At 43.7% G+C, this 12,693-nt stretch overlaps 1 protein-coding gene across 2 annotated transcripts in view; it reads left to right on the forward strand.

Moving 5' to 3' along the window:
• Positions 1 to 10,849, forward strand: part of LOC147691802 (protein phosphatase 1 regulatory subunit 14A-like) — a 283,304-nt gene extending 272,455 nt beyond the window's left edge. For both annotated transcript variants that reach the window (XM_086938095.1, XM_086938094.1), the window contains exon 4: positions 8,980 to 10,849. In XM_086938095.1, the coding sequence (XP_086794221.1) occupies positions 8,980 to 9,102 (123 nt within the window). In that variant the 3' untranslated portion in view covers positions 9,103 to 10,849. The remainder of the gene's footprint in view (positions 1 to 8,979) is intronic.
• The last annotated feature ends 1,844 nt before the right edge of the window (positions 10,850 to 12,693 follow it).

The raw sequence follows: 12,693 nt of genomic DNA on the forward strand, positions 1-12,693 counted from the left end.
ACGCACACACGTTACCTGCAGACTGTGTGGCTGGGGCCTTAAGCCTGTGCAGCGGTGGCAGATAAGGGGAGCAGTGACTGATGCCAGGAAAGAGATACAGGCATGGCATCTGCCGGCTCGGGGATGAGTGAGGTGCTTGTGTTGTGGTACAGGCAGGAAGTGCACGCCTGGCACAAGGAGGGGGCGGGGCCTTGCAGCATTCCTCAGTTACCAGCTGCTTCCCCTTCCCGCGGGGACTGACTGCTGTGAACGGATCCCGCTAAGAAGATGTGGGATGGAGGGATGCGATGACAGCCCGGAGCCTCGCCCACCTTTTTAACACGTCTCTGGCACAGCCCGTCTCCTGTGCGATCGCACAATTGCTTCCTTCCTCGCGCAGCTTGTGAAGTTTTACACCCACACATGGGCATGTGACCTGCATCTCAGCTGTATGACCTCATTCTTTCCGTTCCTCTCTTTTGTTCAATCCATGGCGGGAAGGGATATTGATGTCCCATCCCTGCCACCCTTTGGAGGCGCAGAGCGCCTGCTTCTGGGCACATGTCCTGGGTTCTGTGCTTATATAGTGCAGGCACAACAGTGAGGCAGACACCTGCATTAACAGAGGACAAAGTCTCCAGAGATTTCACTTGCATTCTATTCTTCCAGCCCTGCGTTTTCAACCGGAGAAGCACAGCTACAGAGGCAGAAAACAAAAAAATACAAGCACCTATGGGCACACGGACCGCGGGAGGGGGGCGGGAACGGACAGTGGGAGGGGGGGCGGGAACGCCGCGATGACTATCAGAAAAGGGTGGAGAGGGAAGAAATCGCAGGAACGCCCACGAATCTGGTCCGGCCATGACGGACAGATCTGTTCCAATGGCTAGCCTCCATTTATGGAGCTAGCCAATGGATCAGAGGGCGGATTCCCAAGCCACTCTACTGTTCTCATTAGGTTTTCGCCTGCGCGAAAAAGCTGCGCAGTGCACAGCTTTCGCCAGGCGAAACCTAAAAAGGAGGAATGCATTTTCCACACTGACCTATTCAAGCAGATGCAATTTTAGGCAGGAGACAGCTAAAATAAGAGGATTCCTGCGCATGAGGAGGCTGGAAGTCATTAGGTCCCCTTCCGCATTTTGGATCGTGAGAATACAGGGTTCTTAATTAACAGCCTATTTGTGTTAGTCACTGCCCGCAGGAACATTCCAGAAAACATTCCAAGTTAATTGTTTAAATTGACTGTATTTCTCTCAGCACAAAACGCCAACAGCAACATTTTTTTGCGAGCAGCAGTTTGTTGATGGCCTTGTTTAGTTAGAGTACCCAAGCTATCCTGTAACATAGACATCCAGCATTGGCAACACCAATAGGCTTGGCTTTATTGTGCTTCACGCACAAAAGCATGCAACTCAATCTGCATTCACATTGGCAAACTTGTCACTTGAAGACCCACCACTCACCCTTTAGACACACCTCATCTTGCACTTGCCTACCATGCACTCATACCCCTCTCACCTGCCACCCATGTACTCTTCATTCTTAAACTGCGCCCACCACTCGTTCACTTATCACCCTGCACAATGTTCGCCCTGCACTCATACACTACTCGCCCACCTCACCCTGCCCTCACACACCACTTGCCTTGCGAACACAGTGCTCACCCTCTATTCACACTGCTCACCCTGGGCACCCGAACAGCTCTTAAATTGAACTCACTCTGCACTCACTCACCATCTGCTTATACATACCACTCACCCTGCAATCACACCGATTGCTCATTCGGCCCATTCAGTCATCACTACCATTACACCACCACACCGAACTCTTCACACTCATACATTGCTCACTCTGCAAACTCACCGTGCATGACACAGTTCACTCTACATTCAGACACTTTTTCGTTTTGTTTAACTTATCTAAAACAGAGATTCTTAACTTGTGGTCCAGGGACCCATATCCCTTCTAACCATTATTTTTTTTGGCACTCGTAACAACTGTATAAAGATGCATCCTCCTACGAGGATAATAGTTTCATCAAGTAACAATACTTTACTGTAGCACCTCCCCAATGTATTTGATGTCTTAATTAAATAAATACATGTTTAAAAAATAATCTTAAGCATTTAAAAAACTTTGTAGATCAGAAGCTGATTGCTAGTTCATGGCGGGATAGGTCTGAATGCGCACAATCACATTCACACATGCTCAGACATGAACTAACAATTCATTTCGGCTAAACAATTTTGATTTGTTTTATTATTTTGTTTAAAGAAAATTCTATGCAACTACACACTTGGATCACTGAGCGCTTAGAACACTGTCTCGAAGTATATATTCCAGGCTAGAATGCCCAAATGACCTTTCCAGTCTGCACATTCTTTGTCACCCTTTGACACACAGACCGTGCCTGGTCTCCACCATGATCTCCATACCAAGCTCCATTGCTGCACTGTATTTGACAGAGGCCAATATCAGTCCAGTTACTACTTCTGTCCCATGACTTATAATAATAATATAGAAGTTTATAAAGCGCCTGGTTATACTAGACTAGTGTGTCCCGAGCTGGGGAACCGACAAGCAAAGAAACAGAATACCAAACTCCCCCCACCCCCAATTTGGACCCTGACACCCATTAACTAATCAGTGGGGAATAGGAGCATTTTCAAATTCCTACGGAAAGCTGCCTCCGAGGCCTCCAGCCGCAGGCACCCTGGGAGTTTGTTCCATTGTTGAGCCGCCATGAAACAGAAGGAGCGACCGCCCATTCTTGCCCTGCTGATAGAGGGTATCTTGACCTGCCCCATTCCGCTAGATCTAAGTTGGCGGGAAGGGGTATAAGGAGTCAGAAGGTTATGTAGGTAAGTGGGCCCCTTCCTGTGTAGAATCCTATGGCTCACACACAGAGCCTTGAACAGGCTTCGCTCCTTGATTGGGAGCCAATGCAGGGCGACCAGGGCCTTCCTGGAGGAGGCTCTCTTGGGTAGCATCAGAACCATGCAGACTGCTGCATTTTGGATACGTTACTGCCTCTGTATGCAGTTGACATTAGCACCCAGGTAAAGGACATTTCCATAGTCCAGCCTCGGTTACTAGAGCATTGACCATGGTTTTCCTGGCTGTGGTAGGCAGAAGATCCAATGTCTTCCGGAGTCCACGCAAGACTCCACAACATGTACCTGCCACCCTCCTTGTATGCTGCTCGAACGAGAGCTTGGGGTCAAGCCACAACCCCTAGGTTCTTGACCTGTTCACTAGGCACAGGGATAGGACCCAGGGACTGTGGCCACCAAGCCGATGTCCAGACAGAAGGTGTTTTACCAACAACCAGCACTTACGTTTTGCTCCCATTTAATTTGAGGCAGTTGTTGGCCATCCATACTGAAAGTTCTTGCATGCATGTGTTGAAATTGATGGCTGCCTTATCAGCTTGTGCTAGGGACACCAAGTTGCGTGTCATCAGCGTAGGACACGACTTTGACACCAAACCTTCCAGCAATCTCTGCCACAGGGGTGACATAAAGATTGAATAGTGTCGGACTGAGTGTGGACCCCTGAGGCACCCCCTGCTTCAGCCTGATGTTCTTAGACAGATGAGATCCCTGTGCTACCTGAAAACCGTGATCCTGCAGGAAAGATTCCATCCATTCGAGAGCTTTACCACCCACTCCTCCCTTCCCGAGACATTATAACAAAGTATGATGGGCCACAGTGTCGAAGGCGGCACTCAGATCTAATAAAATTAAGGCCGCCGTCTGTCCCTCATCAACGTACCTCCGAATAGTCTCAGTGGAAAGGAGCAGGGCCGATTCGGTGGAATACAATGCCCGGAAACCGGACTGGGTGGAGTGCAGAAGGCCATATGCAAATCAGTCTGACCCTGTGCCTCATGGGAACAGTCCAGCCCGAACTGCCAAGCCATGCCTTTCCTGGATCGGAAACAAGCTTCCTAGGACCGGTTTCTGGCATTTCAGACGTCTTCAGCCAGGCTTGCTTGAATCCAGTGGCAAAGTGAGCAAGGGACTCACGTCGGAGCATACCCTGCCAACTTATGGCGAACAAAGCGGTAAAAAAGGGGGTGGTGATCTCCGGCAAACAAAGCATAATAAACGTATGACTCTCAAATGCTCTAAATCTTACTAAAGCCAATTCATAAAATATTTAAATGCTTTCCAAATATGGTCATATGTTCTTATAATGCCACCTCAGGATCAAGTGACCTTTATAAACCACTCATCCTATTGCCTCATGGTTTGTAAATGTCACCATTGGCCCTACATGGCAATATAGACCGATATTACCATATCCTGTTAAGTTTTTTTTTTTTTACACTTTGTTGGGAAATTGTCGGACAGGTGTATTGCAGGTGTTTTAATGTTGTGAAAAAGGTCAGCCCAGCTACTGGACGTAAACTGTGACCTGTTACGCAGACCTCCTCATATTGATTACCACTAGCCTTTCAATCTGCCCTGGAGTTGAGGAAACCCTGTGACTTCTAACAATTGAAACCCTAACCTCAAGCCACTCTGCAAACATGAAGGGGCTATTTGATACCATTCCTCAGCATTGCACCGGATAACTCTTGTTGGAAAATAGGTACTTAATTTTTATGTAACTGAGCTCATATTTTTGCTGTTCATCAGTTGGTTACATGGTCCAAAACAATGTCTCTTCCCCCCCCCCCCTTTGATTGGGAAGTAAGATACTTAAAGGCAGTGGTTCTTAACCTGTTGTCTGGGGACACTGGGGGTCCAGGGGGGCTTTTCAGGGGTCCCTGGCTCTTTTACAAACCTAAATAACATAAAAACGAATACATTAAAATTAAAAAAGTATATACAAATAAAGAAACTAAATTGAAAATGTGAAAACTCCTGATAGGCTACCATTTTAGATCCTCTCCAAACAAATGTAAGCAACCAGTTTTAGCATTGTTACATCTCATCCATAAGGTGCAGCTTAAATCGAATGGCAAAGGGAGCTCAGGACTCACTACAGAAACTCACCTAAACAGCACAAAGCAGTCCATGGAATACCTGAATTGATCTGTCATTAGCGATAATTCTGGGTTGCATTCCAATCAATGTTTTTTTCCAGATTTTTTTTGGTGCGATTTAAAATGGGGCGCACCATACTGAAATGAGTCTTGGCCCTACTCCCACAAAGGACAACCTCTAGACTATACTCGAGTCTCCCGTCTAAACTGGAACAGATGCAAACCCCTTATCAACCCAAACTGCCTTTTCCCATGGACCTCACATCAATCTGCCTTCACTGCATGGTCACCACCTGATTTTTCACATTTTTCTGGATCCAATTTGTGCTAATTTTGTTTCACTGTGTGCTTTACCCCTACTAAACAGGAGTACAGTTCCTTTGATTCCCACTCTTTAAATGGTTATTTTTCATTATCCCTGATTGACATTTAACTTGGATAGAAGTCCTAGTACATGGTGTAGGAAATATATCCAGGGTCTGGAAGTAAGTGCCATCAGTCGACTGCAGCACCCATGGTGCCATCCACCAAGTTGGCCTGTAAAACATGGCTTCAGGCCTATCATGTGTAGCCTAGCTGCAGCAGCCTACAACCCTGCTGTCAATCCCATCAACATAACACGCCTTATAAATATTAGATCACCTGTCAATAACCTTGTCACCCATTAGTGTATGATGCTTGATATTTAAAAGTCAAACATGGGCAAAACTAAAGTTGGAATGCTCCTCTAGTGACTAGACCCCAAAGGCTATTCACTGGTAGGGCTGAAGCTGTATCCTAGAAAATGTCAAAGTACAAACTTTAATAAGCAACATTTTACAGTAAACTGCTAAAATAGTTGTTATACATTTTTTCATGTTGATTAAAAGTCCTTTTCAGTGGTAAAGTCACATTTTTAAAAAACTATTTAGGAAAAGTAATTTTTGGAAGTCACCCTCCTCCTGCCTAAACCTCCAGCTGGTTAATTAGCATTCACCTTCTGACAGCTGGTATGCCAGTATTTGGCCTTAATGAAGTGTGAAAACTCCTCCCGGAGCAGGAACAATTACCTGGGTGTTTGAAAGTGTTTTCCTTCCCCTGACAGGAAGACTGTTGGACTCAAACCTTATTAACATGTAAAGGTTTTTTTTTTGCCCTTTCACAAGTAAATAGGTGAGACCTGGAGAAGATACACCTTTGCTTTCCCAAAGTCAGACTGGCACCAAAACCAGTTGAAGGGGAGCCTCCAAACCAGTTTTGAGTAACCACAGAGGAAGGGGGTTGCTCATTTCCCTGGCTGCACCTGTCAGTGGGTACACCAGCCTTAGTAAAAGTTTTTTCCATCTTAGATTTCGGGAGGGAAGGCACTGTGGGATTATTTGAAGTCTGGTAAACAAGACCTGCTGCGAAAGTGGGTAGGGTTGTCCCTGGAAACCTTTAATCCAGGTGTTAGGGAGGAGCTAGGAGTTGCCCCCACCCCCTTGCTAGTGCCAACCATAAATTTGCCATCTAAAGACACCCTTCTCTAAACACTTTTTGAAGCTGCAAAAAATAGAAAATTAACTGGACCTGCTATCTGTGACGTCAAAGGAGGCCTGAAGGACTGGGCCCAGGTCAAAGTGGATTCCAAAGGTCAGTTGGCTGACCTTCTGTGGGGCTACTGGTACACACAAACTGCAGGAGTTCTTTCCCTGAAGTGACCAATTGCCAGTACAAACTGGAGGCCTGGTTTCTACATGGGGTCCTTGAGACCCTGGCAGCCTTAGAAGTACCACAGAGGAGCTGCTCCTGAAACTTGAAATGTTGGGACCCTTAGTTTCAGACTTCCAAGACCTTTAGAGCTTTGAGGGAGACCTCTCAAAAAAGGTGTTAAGATCTCAATGCTCCTTTCTCTTATACAGCTTTAGGCTTACCCTGTTGGAGAATTTTGACCCCCAATAAAAAACTAAGTCAGTGGCTAATCCATCGAGCTTGGCCTAAACTTGTGCCTACGTCCTGGTTTGCTGCCTCCTTAGACTATCATTGGCATAATGCTTTTTGGTGCTATTTTTATTAAAATGTTAAAAGTTCATAGGCCTGGTTTCCCTCATTGGATTTTTGTTACCTTGGTGTCACTTTGTATAATAACTGTTCCATTTGTAATTCAGTTTGAGATTTTTCTTTGACATTTGACTGTATTACTGTTTTGATACTGCATAAGTACTTCACACATTGCCCTAAGTTAAACCTGTCTGTTCTGTGCCATAGCACATGGGGTTGAGCTTAGGTTAAATTAGTGACTTCAGGGTTCACCTGAACACGTTGGTGCTATTAGTTCTTAAAGTGGGTGACAGGCTACCCCAAATAATAACCCCCTTCCTTATGACATGCCACCTGGCACATCTGCTGTCCCCTTTACCAAACCCAAGCGTGGACCGAGGCAGAGGGATAGCCCATTTTCCCCTGCCCATGCCAAATCCACCTCTTCATTACTGCCTGTGAACAGAGTCCCCCCTGTGAAATGGCAGTTACAAATCCACCCGAGTCAGGTTAATCTCTTCCCAGAAGGGAGAGTTGGTAGAGGGCCCACTAATTTGAACCTAGAGTCAGAAGAATGCTCTCCCTAGGGTGTAGGAACATAGTAAAACACACAAGTTGCAGCCTCCTGATTGAACTCAGTGGAAGATCGGTATCCCTGCCCTGGAGCATTGAGGTTCCACAGTCCAGATTCATAAGAGACTCTCGATAGTGTGGGTTGAGGGGCAACCCAGTCTCAGCAAGCGACCAGGATGAACCTGCATCATCCCGGACACTCCCTGTGCTCTTTAGGTGATTGTACTTCCCTGCTGCGATTCACCTAGTGTGACCTGGAGCTATACGGATGGGACCAAGGCATGTAGTCAAAAAACAGTCAGCTGAGAGACTGATGCTCTGACTTCAGAACCAATGCAAACATCCTAGTTGCTATCGAGCACTCGTTCGTACAAGCATTTGTCTAGATCCCTCTTTGTCTAGGCCAGTAGCCATTGTGGGTACCTCTGCCAACTGATAATTTGAGCTTGACTGGCAGTTTCACATAAAGGCCCAGTGTTTGTCAGTCTGCAAATTGGCCCTTTCAAGCTGGCCTATCTGGCAATGTCAGACTGCCCAAAAATCCAGTCCAATGCTGAACCAAAGTTGTTCCAAAGATAAACATCCCCAGTGGAAGGCAAAATGTTAACTGTTAGAATATTAGATTTCTAGCGTAAGAGCTATGTAAACCCTAGTGAGGGGTTGTAACTTGAACCCACAATATGGTACAACTTCTTTCTTAATTTTTTTGGTGTATATCTGTATTAAAAGTTAGACTATCCTGCATACCGGCAATAAAAAGCTTTCTTCTTCAAAGTAAAGAACTGTCCGAGCAATTCATTTATTAATTACTACCCATTGTTTTAGTTTGTTTCTAGGCTGACACCCCCTCCTTGAGTAAGATTTGACTGCTCGGCTCTTATCTTGAGAGTAAAGCATGCGTTTTCTCACATCGAGTGCAGTCCTTTTGTGGTCAGAGGACCCCTGTGACAACAGTAACCGTAACCGCCCAGTAACCTTAATTGACCATGGAACCCAAAGTAAAGGTTTCCCAATAATCATTCTCCTACTGAACTCTGAACCACTCATTTTATTTTGAGGTGTTGCATTGATTTAATTGTTAGTGCTGAATTGGTACTCGGCCTACACAAGTGTTCTCACTTATTTCAAATCTTAAAATTTAAGATACACAATGCACAAGTCATTTCTTGTACCTTAACTGGCATCAAATATGTCTATCTGTGGACAGTCTTAGGCAAAATGTCTTTGGGATATAGGAATCAATTGTTTGGTTGTCATAACCCTGTCAAGTTTTACTTCTGTTTTATGTTGAAGAAAATTAGATCTATTTTATGCAGAAAAGGGCTACAAATGTACAATGTCCAGCAATCCGATTTAGGATTGATTCCGTTAAACGCCACTATTTGGATGAACTACTGCCATGTCTCTAAATGCTTGTACCACTTCTGTCCATTTAGGCCTTCATCAATGAACTTCTTCAGAACCTGAAGGGTCTTCACAAACAGAACGCCCTGAAGAAAAACAGCTTTGAAGACCATAGAGAAATTGAAGCTGTGAGCGAGGACAAAGAACACGCATGAGCAGCAAGAGGTGCAAAGGGAGGAGCAACACCTGGATTTGACTTTCTTTTTTTTGTGGTGAAATTTTAAAAGTTTAGAAAGTTCAAAACCTGACTGGGAGCCTAATACTTAAGCCAGAGAATACTTGAGAGCACAATCTGAGAGCAAGAAAAGGTTGAAAAGCCACCCCTCTTATTTTTGATCATTCGTATCCAATGTATTTGCTCCAAAGCAAATTCATTTTCCCTTGAACTGATGTAACCCACACTAGTTTTTCTAGGTGCTTTACATTCATTGTAACTGAGCATCGATAACAAAGGGCTTCAGTAACACTTCAGCATTTCTCCGTAACTCTTGCCGAGACCAAGCATGATGGGTGGTACTGGCAGTTTTGATGATAGAAGGCCGCCATTTTGGTATACAGCCACCATGGTCCGTTGAAGATGAATCCTCCAAGGGTGCATTCTGTCTCGCTACCCCTGAAGCAGGTGGGCGGGAGGGAGGAGGGCACAATGGAACTGATGGGTGGGCTATATGGAAAGAACCAAATTAGTGGAATGGAAGCTCCTGGTGAACCAAAGATGACCCACTTTTTGACATCCATTTAGTTTTAGGTCAACTGAGGCATGTTTGTGCTAAGGCGTGCATCCTCATCCATTTGCACTTATTTCAGTATATTTTCAACTTTTGTTATACACTCTAGTGTATTTTAAATTCATACGTTAACATTTCACAGGGTAGGCCATTAAGGGAACCCTCTGTAAATATTTTAATGTATTTAGTACACATGACTTTAACTTGCTTTTTATGTGTTTACATGAATTTTGGACATTGAAATCTCAGAAGCTGTCACTTTAATATTCAGCATATATCGGATTTGTCATTAGTGTGGAGGAGGTTTGTCTAGTACACAATACATATATGAACGAGCTATTTGACATTTAAACTAACTCCGAAGCAGCACTGGTATAAATATCCAGCTTTGCTCGCTCGGCCTTCCTCTGAACTGGCCCTCCGTCCACCAGCTCTTCACTCATCACCATTTTTTCCAAGGGGATTTCCCTTTATTTATATTTGACTTGCTTGCAGCCCACTGTAACTAATAGGATTTGATATTGTGATCTCCTTTGCTGCCTATGCTTCCTTTTTTTTGTCAAAGTAGTTTTTTTCAAACCTTTATGGTTTGATAAATAATACCAAAGTTGGTTAACTTCAGCAGCACTTCGCCTATACCACAGAAGTCAGCAGGGTGGAAAATGAAGTCAGAAAAGTAAAAGGATTCATTCTTAGGATCCATTCAATGAAAACATTTTATTCTTGTACAAAATTCATCATTAAATCTTAAATTCAGAATTCATGGGGGGAACCGGCTTGTTCATACTCCCCGGTCACGGAGTCCAATGTCCTGACTGTTTTAGACATGGATTTTTGGGTTCAGTAGGACCGTGGACAGCTGTGAATCTGATGCAGTGAAGGAAATGTTTAAATTGGGTGAATACCAAATTTGCTTTGTTGGCCATATTAATGTTTTGTATAGTGAAGGAACCTCTGGACACTAGTGTGTGCTTTGTAGGGCAAGCTTACAGTGTTACTTTCTCTTGTACAAAGTGAAATCCTACCTTGCCTGTTTTGCCATTAGACCACCTTCTTATTTAAACACATTAATGTTGCATTTTGTCAAAGATGTACACCGGTTTATCTTTGTTTTCTGTTGACCTTTCACCATGTTTTAGTAAAGTAATAAAGTTTTATTTTTATCTTTTAAAAATTGTTTGAATTGTGTTAATCTTCAAACAGGAGGTCTTGGTTAAAAGGAGCTCCATGTGAGCATTTTAAAGGGCCTTCCTACTCAGTTGCAACCTTGCTAAGGGTGTATTCGTCGACAAAGTTCTACTTAACAAATTCTTCCGACCATTTACTACCATGCTTTTGGGCAGGTCTTCCTGTGTGACATGGTTCTTGGACCTTGAATGTAGGTTGTGGGTTGGCCTATTAGCTTTGCCACTACCCAGTAGTAAGAGGTTCATTAATCAGGTTGCAACATAGTGCTTCCCATACATACCTGCTTAGGAGGACTGATCCGAGGTATATCCCCTTTGAATAGAGGTAAAGTTTCTTGTTGGTGTAGAGAAATACTGGAGTAAATATAATCCCCTTTTTAATAGGGACTTCAAAGATTCAACTGAGAATCTTTTCTTCGAAACATGTCATCAATGCATGGCTCTAAAGATCCCCATTCGATGGTAAGTTTAACTAGGAGTTGGAGGGTACATAGTTTATCCCTGAACTGCATGATCACCTTCTGATAAAAGAATGTGGCATCCAAATGCCTTCAAACTACTCCAGTCCTTCAGGCCAGGGAGGTTAAATTCATTATAGTTAAATTTGTTTCTAGTGGAGTGCAAAACTGACTTAAAGATTAAAGCCACTTTTCCGAAGACCAAAGACCTAGACTGGTCTGACAGATTGCTCTGTGGTTTTAGCTTTAGGGTTACTGCACACAAATGGACATTTTTTTATGTAACTGGGATAGCAACACTTATTGGTCTTCCTTCTGACTCTTACACAGCCACCCTCAAGACATGCAAAATACATTAGATATGCAGAAAAGGTGTCCTCCCCCTTTTTTAAATGTTTAATATAAGGTTGTGTAGACCAGCTCCATTATTCCTGCAACAATTAAATAATCCGTTGGTCTGCTGTGCTATGGCCTCATATATGGCCAATTTTTAAAATTAGGAAAAGTGACGCTGGATCCTGTCCAAATGAAATGTTTTGAGGTTTTTAGGGGTTTTTCTTTACTGTGATGGTTTATTCTCTCATGTGACTTTATGCATTGAAGTACTTTTATGTTACTGAAAAATAACAAATAAGATGTTTTACTTATACTAGATATACAGTGTTGATGTCTGCATATTATTTCACTAGGAACTAAAAAGCGCAACCAGGACGTTGGATGTATTGTGTTGGTTAGAATGGTATCTGATATAATTTACTATGAAAGCCTAACTTATTCCCGCAGAGGCTCACATAAAATAAGTATTGGATGGAGTGTTGACTGAGGAGTACTCAGAACCATTAAGCCACCTGGTAATATTTGGGTCACTAGCAGCTGAGAATACAGGTTGTACAGCTAGAGATCTTCTCTTCCATTGCAAATGTACACAGCGTATCTGTAATAAACCAGCCTGTTGATAAGAACAGTAATATTCAACATTATCATTAGTCTTAAATTGAGGGGAAAAATCTGTCCAGGATACTGCATAACATCTCCTCTGAAGATGTTTATAACTCACTGGGCATATACTAAACCCAACTGCATGACCCATGTATAGCAACAGAGAAGAGGTATATTAATATAGAATTATGAGGAGGGCACCTGACACCTGAAAAGTTCAGCTACAGTCTGATCCACCAGTGATCCAGTACAGAAGGTCACTCTGATGACCTATTCAAGATGGACCGGAACACCATTCCCACTGCAGAATAAATTCTTGCCATTTCTGGAAACCAACCATAAAACTTAACTCTTAAGAGCATGGCTTCGCTTGGTGGCTGCAAGCTAGTCTGCAGTGGCAATGCAAAACCAGATGGCCAAACTCTGATTCAAAT

The sequence above is a fragment of the Lissotriton vulgaris genome, chromosome 9 (genome assembly GCF_964263255.1).
Source record: "Lissotriton vulgaris chromosome 9, aLisVul1.2, whole genome shotgun sequence".
NCBI classification, from domain to species: Eukaryota; Metazoa; Chordata; class Amphibia; order Caudata; family Salamandridae; genus Lissotriton; species Lissotriton vulgaris.